We start from the raw sequence: 19,266 nt of genomic DNA on the forward strand, positions 1-19,266 counted from the left end.
AATATTTGATGAAGAAGGGTCAAACACATCACAATTTTCAATTTAGAAGATTTTATTGGTAAATTGGACTTACCCGCTTTGATACTTTTAATTAAAAAATATTATATGTAGGTACTAACTATAATATTGTTTGTTGATTGGAATATAATTTTATGAAAACTTATTACAGGAGTTTCCAATACGGCTATTCGTCAAGTCCAAGCTGTCCAAGTCAATTTTATAATGTGTGTATCTGTTAATACTTACGAAAATAAACATAGTTTTATTTTACTTTTATTTTATTTTATAAAAAATTATAAGCAGTCTAGTTTTCTATCGATATAACATCGATATTTTCACATGGCATAATGATAATGAACATACAAATATAGGTATGTGTAAATAATAATATGTATATTATTATACATGTAAGTATGTACCTACATAATATTAAGTGGATATCTCATTATTAAGTACAGTATTGTCCACTTATGTAATGTGACTAATGATATTGAGAACAAACTAAAAAATAAGCAGTATCAAGATCGTTCAGTCCATTTTCCCTAGGGTTGCACACTCAAAATTTTGATTTCCCTAATTGCCATCAGATTCTGGTTTACCTATACCTTGGTGATTACAATGAACACAGACAATGAACAATCGTTATATGCAGAGTATGGCAATTTAGAAGGTAGCTAATCTGACAGCATAGAGGAAGGATCAAGGAACAATGACTAAGGAATCCTATGGACAGGGCATAATGTTCTATACAAACAACTGATTATACAAATATCATGCATTTCGATACCGAAATAATAAAACGAATACTGTCTCTTTCTAACTAATGAATATTCTGCTAAGTGAAAATATATGACTATACGTCAGTCAGTGCTAATTCTATACCGTTTGACATTTGAAGTTAGCTCAAATACCTACTGTGGCCGGGCGCCATTTTATGTTCTCGTTATTATGATGTACATGCTCTGTCATTGCTCCGTAGTAAACATTGAAAAATATTGAATATTTTTGATATTGTGACAAACATTTGTGTCTAAAACATATAGAGTGGTCAAGGACAAATAGTGGCATAATACCAAAGCGCAGTATTGTGGGATGTGGCTCCGCAAAGAATGAAAACTAGAAAAGTTTGTCTTTGCACCGGTATGTATACGTTTTGACTGAAATATTAGTTATTACTTTGCTGATTTACTTATTTTCATGTATATTGAATTGAGGAGTATTCACAGACTATGTTCAGTGTAAAATTGTTACCAAATATAGCTTTATTTTGTATATTTTCGTTCTAGTAAAATAATGAATTTGGGTGCTAGTGATGACTTATAATATCGACATCAGCAAAATGTTCGATGAAGACGTGCGTCTCCCAAGGCTGTGTCATTAATCTTAAGAATAGTTGCTTTGGTGAATACACTTCCAAAATAACAAATTAATTTTGCCAAGAGCAGCAGAAGGAAAAATAAAACACTTAAATTTACCTAATATGAATTTTAACTTAAGTAAGATTAATCGCTTTTATAGTAGGTACTTTAAAAATGTATTTATAAATAAGTCAGGTCAGGACTAAAATTATAATAACCTAAAAATTCATTTTTTGAAGGTTACCAAGAAGTGAAAATAGAAAAGGAGAATGGTTAGAAGCAATTGAAAATGAAAATATCAAGCCAAATGTAAAGGATATAATATCATAGTATGTTCCCTACATTTCCCCGAAAGTGCTTTCAATAGAACAATGGATGTGATTAGTCTGCACGATGATGCTATACCAGTATGTCTGCCGCTGCATTCACACAGGGTGAGGTTTTTATCTGTAGACACGTGATGTCTTCCAATTTACTTTTGGTCTTTTTATTTAGATTTAGGGCTGTCATTTATAATCTAACGTTTCTCCTATTTTGAAGGAGGCCTGTGAACAAACTGAGATGGTTTTATATGATTTTTTGAGTACAAACTTGGGTGATATTTGGTTGTTGAAATGTTATTGACTGAGGGAAAGTGCAATTTACTTTAAATACATGGGGTGTTTTAAGTTATTTTTCTATTCTTTATAAATTTATATTTATAAAGCATTTCAATGCCATAAAACCAAAAATATAAATTCAAGTTCCGCTATTGTAAGCCCTAATGTTGATATTAATTTCAAACCATCAGCATTGCCCTTTTAATTAAAATGTATTGCATTTTAGTTTAAATGTAAAGTGAACAATGCTAGTTAATGTAAACTGTGACATTTCATTTCCAGGTACCAGTTGAGCCTCAAATCCCGAACTCAAAAATGAACAGAGTGTATCTGAGTGCATTCCAGGCTACACAAAATAGTTTAGCTCTATAATTTTCTCTATTATTATATATTATTGTTTTTTTTTGTCTATTATTTATAAATAAATAAATACAATTACTGTATATTGTGTTGTTCATCGTAATAAAATACTATTATATACCTATATTAGTATATATTATGTTGTTTCATTATATTACATTCCTCAAAACTGAAATTACCAAATTGTAAGTCTACCGTAATCCTTATATCGAAGTCAAAATTGAACTGGATTTATCAAATTATACAGGGTTAGCTATCTTGTCCGGCGAGGTTGCTGGTGTTTTACAAGTAACCCTGTATAGGTGTTACCGTCACGAGCAGCCATCGTCATACTTAATTTTATTAATTGGCATTGTCATTTTTTCCATTTGTAATTTTACTTCTATGTTTTGTACAATAAAATTAAAATAAATAAAAAAGAGTGTGTGTTTATGTACACGCGTTACAAGTTACGCGCCAAAAGAAGTATAACTTCAAAAAAAATATATTAATATTATTTTTATATCGATAAACATAATAATGTTTATCGATATATTCTCGGCACTAAACACCGCCATGTTTTGTTACAAGCAATATGGCGCCGGCCACACTTTTTTTGTAGGTATGTCACTTCCATGTGATTCCTTATTCATTGTCAACTTGTCAAGGAAGGATGTATAACTGAGACTGACAGTGACGTTCAAATATATTGTTGACAGATTGACAGGAGATTTTTAAATGTCGCAAGTGGTGTTTATTGATTTTTTGAAGTTCTAGTCGTCTAATCGGTTATTATATTATAAATAATTATTCCATAGTTGGGATTTTTATTGTAGATGTATGAACCCGAGTAAAGAATCACATTTAAATAGTATTATTGGAAAATTGGACACAGTAATCTAAATATAGCAAATATGCCGGCGGAATCATTGGTGAGTATTTAGGGATTCTAAATATTATTTGTTGACAAGAATAATGAGCAAAAAAAACTAATCTTTTATAAATATTTTCTTTTTTAGTATTCCCTATATTGTAAAAAAGAGAACGCACATGAAGATCCTATTTACTGCATTGTTTGGACAACAATAAAACCAACTGTTGATTCTAAGTAAGCGACGTCACGTTTTTATCGATTAAATCTCATATTTACAACTGAGTTGTACAACAGCTATGTAACATTAAATCAAAGAGTACTGTCAGTATCAGTATCAGTCTGTTCAGGGATTAACATTATTATTTTTTAATAAGCATGAAAAATCTGAATCATATCATATTGTCCATATTGGGTGCCCAATTCAAATTCTTTGAACTATAGGAGTTTAGATTATTATTTATTAGTATTAAGTATTCACAGATTTACGTTTCTATTAGTGTGTGGGTCCAAATAACTGGACATAACCAGGATTTCAGATTTAATAATTATTAATGTAATAATTTAATAAGTATGAACAATATTTTGTTTAGTGCAACACCCCAAGAATATGTAATATCTGGAGGACTTGATGGATATGTAAAGATATGGAAAGTGGTTGATAAGGAGTTTGAACTATTTCACCTCCTGGACGACCATGAGCTAGCTATCATATCCATAGCAACTAGCCCAGATGGACGTAGTAAGCATTTTATTAATTTAAATGAAATTATTTTTGAAGTAAAGCTTCTTTAGGGTTTAATTTCAAGTCATGGAGCAAGGCAATGATTTTGGTATCTTGAATATTGCCAAAGAAGTTTCACTTCTGACACATATACTCGGCACATACACTTTTTGTTTAATTTTAAATATACTAAATATGTAAATTGGTTTCGTCAGCTCAACGAATGAAAAATATTTTGGTTTTCGACCTTAGGAGAAGAAAGCATAATAATTAATGGCTTATTTTATTCTTCAAAAATACTCTCAATTTGAATTCTTTAAAAAAAATCATCCCTTACAGCAATCGCAACAACCTCAATGGACTTCCACTTGATGCTATGGGATACACTGTCTGGCAACAAGATACGGCATGTAATGAATACAGGACCCGACATTTGGAAGGTGAAATTCTCGCCTGATGGCAATTTCATCGTAGCCAGTGGACACTGTGGCAAGCTGGCTGTGTACAGTATTGAGCAAGACAGCATTACGCAGTATCTTGATACGAGGGAGATGTTTGCTGTGTGCGTCGCTTGGGTAAGTTTTAACTGAGATGTATAATATTTTTATTTATCATTATTGGTTAAGGTGTTGATTTATAATGTGTCTAACTTATGTAATTTTGTTTTATACAAATATATTTTACTCATAATCTGTGATATTACAATTAAAAAAGTATACATTTCTATGTATTTTTACTTTTATAAGCATTTGCTTGTTTCTCATTTCAACTCGATTTTTATTTAGGGCACACCCCGGACACTCCATACAAAATTATCGTTTTGACAGTCACACTGTAGAGACTGCAAATGTGTGTGTTAACGCTTTATGGTTGGCACATTTTTGACTAGCGTAAAAAAAAATTCGCGTTTTTCTGATGAAATACATCCGTAAACAGCACAATATCTAACCATTTTCTACGAAAATCGATAATCACAAATCCAAAATAATAAAATTACTTTAAGTCAATTTGATTAATGTTGTCAATCTTCGTTGCGTATCGTCCTTGTAGAAAAATATGGACCATTTTATGTCTGATCGTGCGGGGTGAGGTAAGTGTTTATTATTGGCGGGAGGCGGAGAGTGTCCGTTCTGTAGCGTTTAGCTACTATTATGTATTCTGTGTTTAGGGTTTAATATTTTTAAATTTTTCAGAGTGGAAACGGTAAGCACATTGCTAGTGGTTCAATAAATGGGAAAACTTGCATCTTCAACGTCGCCCAGAGCAAGTTGGTACATTGCTTGGATTCACACACACACACAATCACAAGCATTGATTTCTCACCCAACTCCAAATTACTTGCCACTGGCTCTAAAGATGGATATTTGAAGCTTTTTGATGTGTAAGTATGCTTAGTAAATGTATATAATATATAAAAATGAAACCCTTTCCTTGGTCACGGCATCACGCGTGAACGGGTGGACCGGATTCGATAATTCTTTTTTTATTATATTCCTTGAAGTACCAGGATGGTTCTTACGTAGAGAAAACGTAAATATGTACTACGGGCGAAGCCGGGGCGGACTGCTAGTACTAAAATAGATATCAATTTATCATTATCCTTTGTTTTATATCATGAAATATAGAAACTCGCGAAGTTGTTAGCATTTGTTTTAATTTCATCTATAGAATTTGGTTGGATGTCGCAAAAACCTTTTTATTTAATTTAATTCTAAGATATATAAGTTCCTTTGTTCCTGTAATTTTCATTTTAGGTATTTTCAATAAATTTCAATACTTTTCGGTCGCGGCTTCGCCCGTGTTGTTATAAATTATACTTATACTGAAACCTTTCCCACCACGCGCACGACAGCATTTGGTGGAAACGTAATAAAAATCGGTGCCACAAATTTTGAGTTTATCGCGAACAATGAAACAGACGCGGGGTAGAACATTGTTTTATAATATTAATGTTTTCGTAATTTACAGAGCCAGCGGCAATAATCTATACAGTCATCACATAAAGCATTGGGTGCTTATTGTGAACTTTTCGCCGGATGGGAAGCGAATAGTCTTCGGGAACTCTGGTGGTCAGGTCGTTATCACAACGGTTGATGGATTGAAGGTCATTTACAGTTTCAATGAGCATTCTAAAATGGTAAGCAATTTTGACAATTTTTTTTAATACTGGTATTTCCGATGATTTGTGTCCTTGAAATATTATAGTATTATAGTTTCGATGTTTAATTTATCTGTTTGTGAGCTCTAGTTTATGTTTATTATATTTTGGTTATATCATAATCACATCAGGAAGGTTCCCGTGACGTCTTAAAGCCGGAGTTATTCCAGTGCGGATAGAAGACAGAGCTATATAGGTCGTCTAGCGCTATCACTTTCCCACACTGGAATCAGTACTGATTTATAACGTCACGATAACCTCCCTTTGGATTCATAAACAAATTTTTATGTATGTTTGTCTTTAAGTATCTATCTTATAACTATATTTTTTGTTGCGCTTACTTAGCTCTATAGATGTAATTCTAAATAAACTGTAAAAGCTTACGCCTACGATGAACAAAAAAAAAATAAAAAAATAAAAATTGTTTGTCATTCCAGGTTTTTGGAGCTCAATTCAACCGCAAAGGAAACAAAGTTGCTTCTATATCTAAAGATCGATCTATATGTTTGTATGAATGCCCTGTACCAAAGTCTGAAGATAAATTAAATTAATGTATGTGTATTTATGATTAATGTATATTTATGATTAAGTGTCAATAAATTATATTTAAATGTTGAGTACTTTGTTTTTTTTTTTTCAAACTGAAAAGATAGTGGTCAAAAACAGCCAAAAATGGGCAAAATTCAACTCGAGTTATGAATTAACTTGTGATCGATATAGAGCAATCTTTCATAGATGTTTTATTATTTTCTGGTGGATCCAATGTTATCAGCAAACAAACAAAATTATTTTTACACAGGACGTGGGTAATGGGTTACAGTTACACTCTACGTGTAATTTGTAAGGTGGTAAAATACAATCATTTGTGTGGTTTTTATGTGTTTAAAAAATATGAAGTTGAAGATTTTTTGAGACGGCACAAGTCTATCGGTTCTAAACAAGGAAGGAAACCTATTATTAAGTGATATCAATGGGCAAATAAAAACATAATAAAAACCCATTTTATAGCGGAATAGCTTTTGATGCCGAAAGAATACATACCAAATGAATATTAATAATAATAACTACATAATACATTATCATAGAGAAACTTAATTCATTTTCGTCACACAAACACAAACATTTTATTAAGTACCTACCAATAATACTCTACAAATCGTAGGTACCCTAACGGTGCGCTCAATGTTCTAAAACACACACCTACAGGTACAACAAAGTCTCAGATTTGTCCAACAGTATCGATTTCGTTTGCCGACTCTGTGTACAAAGCTCCCTCTAAGCCGAGGTCCTGATTAATTTTTGGCTGTAAGAGGATTGCCTCACCATCTATAACGGATTTAATATCTCGCACGTTACGTAATCTTGTGATAGTGTAGATTTAGTACCTATTGATATACGTCTGTGGATGGATAGATGAAAAGTTGCATATTTTGATTTTTGATTATTCGGAAATATTGATAACAAGTAACTACCAGTTTTCTGATTTAGTATAGATCTACATAAACGAATGCGTAGGTCAAATAGTAGCTAGTTTTTGTAAATATGAATTAGGTAGGTACAATACGCTACGCTAGGTACCTATAGTATGGTAGATATAAAATTTAAGTGTATTCTTCATACTTACCTACTTCATAACTTATACATAACATACTTTTACACATTCAGTCATTAGGTACCTATATCTACTCAATTTGGTACCTATGCAAAACAATAGTGATTTTCAGTGTTGAGAGGAATAATCATTACCTAATGCCATAGAAAGTGCCATGCCATAGCTTTCCTTAGTAAATGCGCCATGTATGAAAAACCTTCATCATTATAATTTCACAGTTCATATCAATGATCAACAGAAACAACCCAATATCGATCGGTAACTAATTGTAGTTACAACAACACGTACAAAACATACAGATTCCCGATATATACTTATAATGGAAAGGCATTTATCGAAAATATTTACATTGGTAGCAAGTCAATCGGTATCGGCTTAATTTGCGGGGAATTATGCGGCGAGGCCCGTCGGGAAATCAACTTTACATTCAATTTGCCGCGCGGCACAGATAAAAACCAATCTCTTCATTTTTACCTGCGTAGCGAGAGTAAATGTTGATGTGTTGCTGATTTCATTTAAAAAAATAAATTGTATTGACTATTTAGCTTTGCTAAAACTTTCGATTCAAATATTTTTTCGTGTGTGTAACTACTAAATTCTAAAAGTGTAGTTAATTATTTTCGGTATAGAGCTTACGTATGTATGATAGTTGATATTTCACCAGATTTTGTAATAATAAGACCATCATTTAGTAAGACAGATTAAAAAAGACGTTTTTCATGTATGAGCACAAAAAAGGCGTATTTTGTAAAGCTGTGCAGACGCGTTGGTGTCATCTCAATAGGGGGTCGTTATATCGATTTCACGGTGAAAAAGCTCTGACGACAGCAATCTGGTGCAGGCACTTAGTTGACAAGCTGTATTGTGTCCGCAAGTGCTGGCCGGGCGGAGGTATCGTTGTCGTAATCACTGCCGCGTACCGGCAGCTCGATTCAATGAGATGAAATCACTATGCGGCTTTATGAATAATTCAGGTGCGGTCCACCTGACCCCCCACCCCTCCTCTATATGCCTTCCAGCTATATCCATTGGACATTGATAAAGTTAACAACATATACGTTCATATGAAATTATATTTACATATTGTAGCATTGCAGAAATAATATTATTGCAGCTATTCAGTAGGTTCATATATAATGGCTTTCGCTTTGTTGATGTATTTTGTATATTGAATGCATCGACTATCAGTTATTAATATCTGATATTTTTACATTTGTCTATCGCTATTTTCTAGTAAATATTGTTATATTATTGGTAGATTTATAGTAACTGATATCATATTATGTACAGTGCGGTTTACCCTGGTAGATGAAACCAAAAGTTCGTACAACAATAGGAATATTTGACAATAAAAGATAAAATTAATATAAATTCAACAAATAATTTATTTACAACTAGTCATATTAATAAATAGAACAACTTTATAAATAAATTAAAAAGCGTCTAGTGGTGGTAGGAGACAGCTGGGGACGAGAAAGAGACTTGAGTGAGGGGAGCGGCGCTGTAGGAAGGTGCGGAGTAGGCGACCTTGGCGACGGGGGCGTAGGACACGGGGGAGCTGTATGACACAGGGGAACTGTAGGACACAGGGGAAGCGTATGCTACCTTGGCGACGGGCGCGGCGTATGCGACCTTAGCGACGGGAGCGGCGTACGCGATCTTGGCGGGGGCTGGCGCGGGAATGGGAGTACCCTCATAACGGACGACGGCGTTGAAGCCGGAAGCGTGGTCGGAGGTGTACTCTATGATGCGGTGGACACCGTCGGGTTGGACAAGGGAGTAAGAGCCGTGGACAGCGTCTCCAGCGCGGGACTCTTGTTGTTGCTTGATGTCACCGGTGTGCTCGTCGTGGACGGAGTATTGGAAGTCGTAGTGGGCGGGGGCTTCAGCCTCAGCGTAAGCCAGCTTGGCGACAGGCACCACGGGGACTGCGGAGGCGACCGCGGCCAGGGCGAGGACGGCGAAGAACTGCAATAAAAGACAAATTAGTTTTCTGCTGTTTTGGTTACAATAAAATCCTTGCGTATAATACCATTTTAAATTTCATTCAAATACAATTTTACTTGTTTATTTTATTTATAAGTAAATTAATTTGTAGCTGGTTGTTTTAAATATGTACGTATCTACCTATTATTGTATTTTTTGTAAGTTGTAATCTTTTGTAAATTAAATAAGTAGAGATATGAATTTTCTTTTCTTTTCTTTTGATAAATTTATTTGAACTCATGAATTAATGAATCTTCGCATTACTCGAAAAGTAAAACCAATATTTAAATTTTAAATATATTTTTACCTTAGCTGCCATTGTTATTGATGTGATTGTCGAAGTTTGACTATGATTGTGTTCGCACTGCACCAGTTTTTATACTTGGCACAATCGGCAAGCATGGTGACAATTTTCGCCGGAGGCTGTAGGGCGTGCACTAATTAACCAGTTTGCGGGTGAAGGTCACTCGGAGTCACACGTAAGTAGATCGGAATGATACGAGAACACCTTGCACGACCCGCACATGTGACATAAGACGAATTTGATAGGCGCAGACAGGCAAGGTTGAACTTTCGAAAGCTTTTGCTTAGCTGTATCAGAGGCGAGAATGCGCTAACAGGAAAATTTTATTTAATATTGTAGGGATTCTAGGAATGTAATGACATACTTGGTAAGTACATAGTTGATAGTAAAGATAGAGCTTATTTTAAAATTTTACTTTATTGATGGTAAGGTATTATACATATTATGTTATTGAAATTAATCTAATTGTGTAAAACTTTATAAGGGTAGGTACATCTAATAATCAGTATATTAAATTGTAATTTTAATTTTATGACCTAGGTACGTTATTATTAAACGAATCTATAATTCTATAATACATAATATTATAAAGGTGAAGAGTTTGTTTGTTTGAACGCGCTAATCTCGGGAACTACTGGTCCGATTTGAAAAATTCTTTCGGTGTTAGATAGCTCATTTATCGAGGAAGGCTATATATCATCACGCTGCGACCAGCAGGAGAGGAGCTACGGGGGTGAAACCGCGCGGAGCAGCTAGTGTTAAATAAAAGTATACTGTAGCTTACCTACTTAGTTATCTAAGGGTTTATTTAAATAAAAAGTTGTCAGACTTTATTCCTGGAATATCGAAAATATGAGTGAATTATTGGTAATATAATTGTATCAACTCAATGAACATTATACATTATCGTGTAATTATCGTTAAGAATGTCAAAAAGAAAGCTGATTGCTCGGACCTTGCGACAAGTGCAATTACTTATATAAAATTTGCCATTAAAAAGCATGCAAACCACATCCGAAGGTTGTATGAAAAAATAAAATACTGTGACCCTGTTGATATAATTTACTTGTTATTTTTATTTCTTACAAATCTAGTCCTGTCAATGACGAATGTAAAAAAATAATTATTAAATTTGGTGTAGTGCAACTTCTGCAGTTCAATTTTAAATAAAACAATATAATAGAAAACAAAAGTTAAGAGAACATATTATATATTTTACCTAGAGGCTACATAGTATAAAACGAAGTCTCTTTCCCTGTCCCTATGTCGTGTACATATTCGTGTATTGGCTCTATTGCTTAAAGCTTTAAAACTACGGATTTTGATGCGGTTTTATTTAAAGTTAATCTTCTTAATGCGCGTTGAGAGTAAAATTTCACGGTAGCGTCATGGCAATACCGTCACGTCATGTAGTGAGGAGACGATTTTGGTATCATTGAATTTTGCCAAAGAAGTTTCACTTCTGACACGTGTGCTCGGTACATACGCTCTTTTTTAACTAGATAAGAGTTCTCGAGGAAGGTTTTAATACCTATATAATTTACTAGCTGTGCCGCGCGGTTTCACTCGCGTGGCTCCGCTCCTGTTGGTCTTAGGGTGATGATATATAGCCTATAGGCCTATAGGCCTTCCTCGATAAATGAGCTATCTAACACCGGAAGAATTTTTTAAATCGGACCAGTAGTTCCCGAGATTAGCGCGTTCAAACAAACAAACTCTTCAGCTTTATAATATTATTATAGATACGAGAAGTTAAGACAAACTCTACCTAATAACCTAACCTAAGTCAAGGTAGAAAATACTACTATCCGTGTCGCATACACGAATTGAATTTGATCGGATCACTCTACGGAACTAAAAATACCTATAACTGATGAACATGGATAGGTATGTACATATAACATAGTAATAAATTTCATCGTTATTCGTTAGTGAATAAAATGAATTGATAATAATTAATAAGGTACAAATATATATCTGATACAAAGGTCATTTGTGGTCAAGTTCTTGCAAAAATTATGACATCAATGAAATGCCATTCTTTACTAAGTACTTAAGCCAAACATTTTACAGTTCGAATTTACATATTGTAACGATATGTAATACCATTTTATGCCGAGCTTAAAATGTTAAGGCAATTGAAAAATTGGCAAATACACCAGTATAGGTACGTTAAATGCATCTATCCAGTTGACATTTACTTTAAATGCAAGTGTAACATCGTTGGATAAATCGATAAAAGCTCATAATTCAGCAACCTTGCGTAACCTACTTATTTTGGGAGTTCGAGGTTGATTCGGAACCTTTTGATAGCTTATTGGAAATGAGTAAATTTTAATTAACGCGCTTGTTTTATTGTGCGGAATGCGAGGAATTTCTATATAATTATCGACTTATATTTCTGCTATGTTTATTAAAGCTCTTATGATTTTTTATCGGAGTCCACAAAATATGTTATTTGTATGAGTAAATAAGAAAACCTACGTCACTGGAAGGTTTTTACGTAGCTTTTGTTATTGTTTAAACTCTACATTTTTTGTTTATGTACCTACCTATTCTAAGTTATACCACAGTATAATAACTAGTAACTAGCGTTAGTTATACTGCTAGTTAAGTGACTACCTATTACATTTATATTATCTGTGGTCAATTTCCTAAGTAGAGCGTGATAGAGCGAAGTCTTCTGAATTAAAATTTCCTTTATTACCCAAGTTTTTTCCGTTGTAATTAAACTAGTCATGTATAATAGAGATTGATCATTTGACATCATCATTATTATATCATTATTAGATATTTTCTAGACTGTGACGCAAAAACAATGCGTAGAGAATTATAGAATTTATGGATCCACTAGTACGTCGCGTTAAACTATGTAAGGTATCGAAATATAATATGACTGTATTGTTTGTATTGGAGAGTACCGACTTCGATATTATCACAATAAAATGTACTTATTTTTGTACATAGTTCATTATAACCGTAAGAATTGACAGGTGTATTTAAGATTTTTGTAGTCAATGGTGTACAGTTAGTTACCTACAAAATTGATTTACTTTTTACACAATATAACATAATACTATGCTCTCTGTAATCGATTGACATGATCATTTTGTGTTATTAAATTAAATTATTTTAATAATTTAATTAATTAAAATTAGGTAATTATACCTAAGTAATTAATTAATTTTTAGATAAGTATATATTTTTTACAGAGACGCACCGATAAACAATTTCAAAAAAGGTTTTTTTTTAAATTAACACATGATTGATAAAAATATGTTCGAATTAAAGTAAAGTGTGACAATAGAAGATATATACATACATAATTCTTAAACAAATTTAAATTTAAAAATGCAATAGCCATTTACACTTATTCATATGGCTGTACTTACTTAACTATACATTACATCACAAATATCTTTAGAAATATCGAAACAAGATCAGTAACCATAAGAGTAGGTAATTATAACTTCTTGTGTTTTAGTATAAGAGTCGGTAAATTGTACTGTAAGTATAGAATAAAAAAAAATTAATAACAATTAAATTTTTTATTCTAAAGAACATTTTATGTCATTTTGATTTTTTATGGGTTGTGTGTTTTTGTGCTGTCCCTGTTAAATAAAATGATTATTTCATTAACTTTTATATTATGCCTGGCTACGGCATATATGCTATGTCTCAATTAATTATTTTTAGTATTATGTATTCTATTTAGGTATATTAACTTAAGTAATATTTAGCATAAAAATTTAAATAAAAATTAAATAAAGTTTCAAATAATCAATTGGTGTTTTATTTTTCTATGTTATCTACTGCACTACCTACTTACCCACCCTCGTAGGTTATTCTATTTGTTGTTTACTCGATCGTACCTAAATCTATTGTTTTGCATTATTGTGATTTAATTAGTTACATATAATTAGGTAAATTTCATTAGGTACCTAATACCTACTTAATTTGTGCTAAACTATTCCTATGTATGAGTAGGTATTTCTTATTCTCTAATTAGAATAATAATAATAATTTATGTATTAGGTTGTCAGTCGCAACACATTTTTATAGATATGATTAAACGAAACTGTATAATAATCTTGCATTAGGTACTTATTATTATCGACGTTTTAAATATCTATCTCTCGGTCTAAGATAATACGAATTAACCACTGTATGCCGCATATTAACGGCATATATGACAAAATATAGCCTATGGGAAAATATAAACCAGTTTTTATTTCTTTGACTTCCAATTACTAAACTAATTGCAATAAGTAATTTGTGAAATAATTTAAGTAGGTAGAAATTAACAGTGGCGTCTTTCGCAATATTATATTTAATTTACACCGTTTTATTTTAGTTCATGGAAAATTAAGATAAGATAAGTATGTAATATACTACCTAAGCAAATACATTTTCGTGTAATGTACCCCTATAAAAAAGATTTAAAATAATATCATTCTAACTACGTACTTAAACTACTTATTATTGCACCTTATTTTTTGAAAAAAAGAAAATATTCTTGAAAATTATGATAAAAATGATCAAGAGAAGGCTATAATATAGAGTCATAATTATTTAATTATTAAAAATCCTTTGCGACAAATAGGTAGGTAGTACCTATTATGTATCATACCTACATTAATCATTTTAGCTGTTGATAGGACAAAGGTAGGTATGTGGTGTCCTACATATTCTGTTTTTTTTATTTAATAGGTAGGTCATCAATTATAAAAACGAAATCTCCAAAATTTTTTTGCATTGCAAAGATCATGGGTCAATTATGCGTAATAAGCACCTCAATTTACATTGCGCTGAAGATTTACAAACCTTTTAGCCAAAATTCAAAAAGGTCAAAGCTTATTTTAATTTATTGCACTTTTAACATTTAATCCGAAAACAAAGAGTAAAAAAAATCGAGTGCGTAAGATAATAGTAGATGCACTCTTATATTGTTAAAAGGTTGTTGTAAATTATATTAATGTTGATAATAAAATGAAACAATGTTAGTGAATGAATGGCTTGTCTTGTATGACATAACGCGTGAACCAGTTTTTGACCTACACATGCCTGAGATTTGGTTTACAATGATCGAAGTATAAAAGCTCAGCACCGCCCGCTATCAACATCATTATCAGATAAACAACTTATCATTAAACATGGCAGCCAGAGTAAGTAGTATTTAATATTGGCTTATAAAAGGATATTAAAATATCAGCTCTACATACGTAAGAAAGTACAGTTTATCACTTGTACTTTCTTTTTAGTCAAAAATAATTTCAGTTGCAGTTTTTGTGTTCAAAATATTGTTACCCATACTAAGAATTACAGATTATTTTTGATTTTATTGCATTAGAATAAATTTTCTAAAATCTGTACTGAAATAAAATGTCTGAATACTTAAATTAATACCTACTTAATTACATAAATTTCTTGCAGTTCGTCTCTTTCTTCTGCATCATCGCAGCTGCCGCTGCTCTGCCCGTAGTGCCTCTCGCTAAAGTGGCCTACGCTGAACCCGAAGCGCCCGCCCACTACGAGTTCCAATACTCCGTACACGATGGCCAGAGCGGTGACGTCAAGCAGCAGCAAGAAGCCCGCGAAGGCGACGCTGTCCACGGCTCCTACTCTCTGGTTCAGCCCGATGGTGTCCACCGCATCGTAGAGTACACCGCAGACAAGGAACACGGATTCAACGCTATCGTCCGTTATGAAGGCACCCCCATTCCCGCGCCAGCTCCCGCCAAGGTTGCCTACGCCGCCCCTGCAGTAGCCAAGTACGCTTATGCCCCCGTCACCAAAGTCGCATACGCTGCTCCCGTCGCCAAGGTAGCATACGCTGCCCCCGTTTCCTACTCTGCCCCCGTCTCCTACTCCGCCCCCTTGTCTTTCGCCGCTCCAGTCGCCAAGGTCGCTGCTTACTCAGCGCCTCTTGGCCACGTCACCTTCTCTTCTCCAGCCGTGTCTTACCACCACTAGAATGAATGTTGTTATCTAAATTATTTTGTTAACTATTTATTACAACTACATTAGCAATCCTATATTTATGAGTTTTATTTACGAAAAGCATTGTGTAAGGAGGCGTCAAAACGACGTATCCGATATCAAAACGTTATAAACGAAGTTAGGAGGAAGCGTGTGGGTAGTGTCGGGGAATCAATTGAATTATGTAACATTATGAGGCGAGTGGCTCTTGTTACCCGGCACGTCCGCGCCCCTCCGGCTCTCTTTGACGCATTAGTCTTGACACCTATTCATTCATGTAGTTAAATTTGTGTGCAACCATTATAACTTGACCCTCGTGCTAGTCTTTAAATTTATCTGTGGCACCCCATATACACAGACTTTACAGGACGAGGTAGTCCCCAAAAGCTGGTCTTTGTGTGTCTGCACAAGTTGAAAGTAAAACGCTACATGCCATACATTAATGATTGCAGGCAAATACAAATTGACAGAACTGATAGTGAAAGTGGTTGTTAGGATAAAGCGAGGGGCTTATAAATGTGTGATGTGAATATTTAATTTTAACTAAGTACTAACAATGCGTTACATTTTTCATCTTGAACAAGAGTACATATTTTTTAAAATGTGCATAGGTACCTACGTTGCTGTTACGAGTAGGAAGTATGTAGATTGAAATATCAATTCATGATTTGTCTTAAATTATATAATTAAAATTATATTTCTTAAAATTTTACTGAATTAAAAAATACAAATCTTTTGGGCAATATCTATCCAGAATAATATTAATAATGTAGATGCAAAATTGCTGTTAATAGTAATAAATGAGTTCTGTAGTCCCACTGCCTACATAATTCATGTTTCGATGATGAATACGATTTACGTTTCATAATGCACTAACACATTTTCACTATAAAGCCATATTGCATATTTGAAAAGTTTAAATAACAAACGCGACCAAATGTTTTGACGAAGTTTTAAATCCGCCCACAAAGGGTTGCTGGCAATAATCCCGGTATTATAGGATGATGAACTATTACAACAAAGCCGTATTGTGTAATTATTATGAGAGATATTAAAGCAAATGTTACTTATATCCCCTTGGGAATTAATGAAGGGGTAATATCTTGTGATAAAAATATGACAATAAGACACAATATCTTGTTAAAGATATAGATAGGTAGGTATACCTACCACAGGTACCTACTTACCGGTGTGTATATCGAAAGAAATAATTTATTTGTGAAACTTTATGACACTAGAATATATTAGAGGAAAAAATAATAATTTACTAAAAATGTTTGTTTCTCTATATTGGAGACATAAGAATTAAGAAGGCACAATTAATTTAGTTTAAAAATGTGACATATTATCCTATCCTAAATGGAGAGATTCAGAGATATGAGGATACGTAATACAAAATACGCATACAAATTTTAAGGTAGGTAAGTATATTTTCTTATATTTTTTAATTATTCAAACAAACAGAAATAAACCATGCGTTGCAGAACTTTCCAACCAGCCAGATTTTTCATCTATGCTTTATCGTTTCCCTATACTTATATATATATTATGTTTAAACTCTATCTACCGAACAATCCAAACAAATCAAACTGAGCGTGAAATACAAAATCTGGTGCATTGTTGCAATGATAACAAGGCTTTCAATTATAACGGAACACATAAGCGAATAGATACGGCAATTACCAAGAGCAGGAAGCAGAGCGCCTGCGCCCCACCTAATTGTTTCCGTCGACTTCCCTCCCATCCCTTCCCCCCCTCACCACCTCCCCCATCTCCCCACATTGCTGACTAAACGATGAAATATGAAACTCAGATGTTCGATTGGTCTTTGTAAATGTTTATTGGGCTGTTTCGTCTCGGTAAAACGTTATTACCCCGCTTTACGGTGTTTAACTTGAATTACGACTTGTTACTTATATTGTTACATTAAAAGTACGGGGTACAGGTTTCAAATTCGTATAAAATTTCCTTTCAAATGAGTTATGAGAAGTTTATCCCTGGTAAAGGCTTGGGAAGGACTAGAAAGTTATTACGCCTGTTATCGAATCCCAAAAAATATTCAAAAGTTACTTGCATACAAAATTAAAATTCAGGTGTTGCATGTACAAATATTGAATATCATAACGAGCAGCAATTTGTAATTTGCCAACATTTTATCAATGAAGCTCTAACAATGTCAACATTTTTCGATAGCAATCCGATACGGGTCATCCGGAAGCAATCTGCATCGGACACAAAGCACAACGTTCACATTGTCCGACACACGTGCCGGCGCGTGTATGCGAGCCATGACAATGGTGCCGATGTTACGCCTTTACGAGAGATTGCTATTTACGCTCATCAGGCGTATTATTTTTAATGGTAGCACTTTCAAACAATTTCGTTCAAGTGAAAATAAAGTATGCAAAATTGTATTCGTTAGTAAATGTATTCTATGGAAATATTAATCAATCCATCAATAATTCATTATTTTTTGAAAATGCAAATAATAATGTAACATCATTAAACAAACACGCCTAATATAAAATGAACAGTAAAGTTTATGGCTATTAATTAATATTCTCTTTGGCGAGTCCATTTAGGAGACAACGCGAATGGCAGGCAAATACAAAGTACGCAACCCTTTATTAACGTGGCTAATGATTTGCTAAACACCCCCTTACTAGGTATTCCCTCGACATCTGCTTTGTTCGAGACCAAAATCTATTTAATGATATCGTATTGCTAATTTTGGGATTAGACGCGCGTTCCGTCGGTTATTGAATTATTCCGTTTGCGGGGGCTTCTCGCTCCCCGGGGATATTTTAGTTTTGCGCAACGTTGATAAATACTTTTGATACTGGGCTTAAACGTGACAATTACTAGCCAAGATGAAAGATTCTATTATAGCACATTTTTGTATGAATCCGCTGTATTATATTGTTGAACAGCTTAAGAATAAGTCTGTCTTTACTAGATAGTAAATCAAGGATATAAAGGATATGCTTAAGTTATGTGTATGATGTGTTAGATTATCAGATATCCCTATAGGTGAGAGAGAACACGTTCATTATGTATCATACCACAGATTATATCATACCAACAGAAATATTAAACGCCTTTCCGAAATATCTTAGCAATTTAAATTTTGAATATATTTCTTATGTAGCGAATCGATGCTGATCAAAAGGGTTTATCTACACTAATATTATATTATTAAGAGGAAAACTATGTTTGTTTGTTTATTTGATTGTAATGAATAGGCTCATAAACTACTGGACCGATTTTAAAAATTCTTTCACCATTTGTAAGCTATATTATCCACGAGTAATTAAGGGTCATATATTATCACGCTAA

At 33.4% G+C, this 19,266-nt stretch overlaps 3 protein-coding genes and 1 long non-coding RNA gene across 5 annotated transcripts; 3 read left to right on the top strand and 1 right to left on the bottom strand.

Moving 5' to 3' along the window:
• The first annotated feature begins 1,011 nt into the window (after positions 1-1,011).
• Positions 1,012-2,400, top strand: LOC123698638. Of its 2 annotated transcripts, none has more exons than XR_006752436.1 (3): positions 1,012-1,140; positions 1,598-1,792; positions 2,240-2,400. It is a non-coding gene; the product is annotated as an uncharacterized LOC123698638 (long non-coding RNA). The 2 variants fall into 2 exon arrangements; XR_006752437.1 differs by lacking the exon at positions 1,012-1,140 and adding an exon at positions 1,459-1,496.
• Positions 2,401-3,021: 621 nt separating this feature from the next.
• Positions 3,022-6,666, top strand: LOC123698637 (WD repeat-containing protein 61-like). Its single transcript, XM_045645373.1, has 7 exons — positions 3,022-3,228; positions 3,316-3,404; positions 3,761-3,909; positions 4,231-4,466; positions 5,085-5,272; positions 5,860-6,028; positions 6,487-6,666. The coding sequence occupies exons 1-7, from the start codon at positions 3,211-3,213 to the stop codon at positions 6,598-6,600; spliced, it is 963 nt and encodes a 320-aa protein (XP_045501329.1). The 5' UTR covers positions 3,022-3,210; the 3' UTR covers positions 6,601-6,666.
• Positions 6,667-9,022: 2,356 nt separating this feature from the next.
• LOC123698609 (cuticle protein 8-like) lies at positions 9,023-10,089 on the bottom strand. The gene is made up of 2 exons (XM_045645326.1): positions 9,955-10,089; positions 9,023-9,629 (listed from the first exon to the last, which is right to left on the bottom strand). Exons 1-2 carry the CDS (start codon positions 9,964-9,966, stop codon positions 9,105-9,107), a joined length of 537 nt encoding a protein of 178 aa, XP_045501282.1. The 5' UTR covers positions 9,967-10,089; the 3' UTR covers positions 9,023-9,104.
• A 4,961-nt stretch (positions 10,090-15,050) lies between these two features.
• Positions 15,051-15,986, top strand: LOC123698608 (cuticle protein-like). The gene is made up of 2 exons (XM_045645325.1): positions 15,051-15,116; positions 15,385-15,986. Exons 1-2 carry the CDS (start codon positions 15,105-15,107, stop codon positions 15,922-15,924), a joined length of 552 nt encoding a protein of 183 aa, XP_045501281.1. The 5' UTR covers positions 15,051-15,104; the 3' UTR covers positions 15,925-15,986.
• The last annotated feature ends 3,280 nt before the right edge of the window (positions 15,987-19,266 follow it).

The sequence above is a fragment of the Colias croceus genome, chromosome 16 (genome assembly GCF_905220415.1).
Source record: "Colias croceus chromosome 16, ilColCroc2.1".
Classification (NCBI taxonomy): Eukaryota; Metazoa; Arthropoda; class Insecta; order Lepidoptera; family Pieridae; genus Colias; species Colias croceus.

Excerpts from the sequence above, each read along its gene's own strand:
- LOC123698637 (XM_045645373.1), top strand. Across the intron at positions 3,910-4,230 it reads AACTAGCCCAGATGGACGTA|CAATCGCAACAACCTCAATG; the intron begins GTAAGCATTTTA and ends CATCCCTTACAG. Across the intron at positions 4,467-5,084 it reads TTGCTGTGTGCGTCGCTTGG|AGTGGAAACGGTAAGCACAT; the intron begins GTAAGTTTTAAC and ends TAAATTTTTCAG.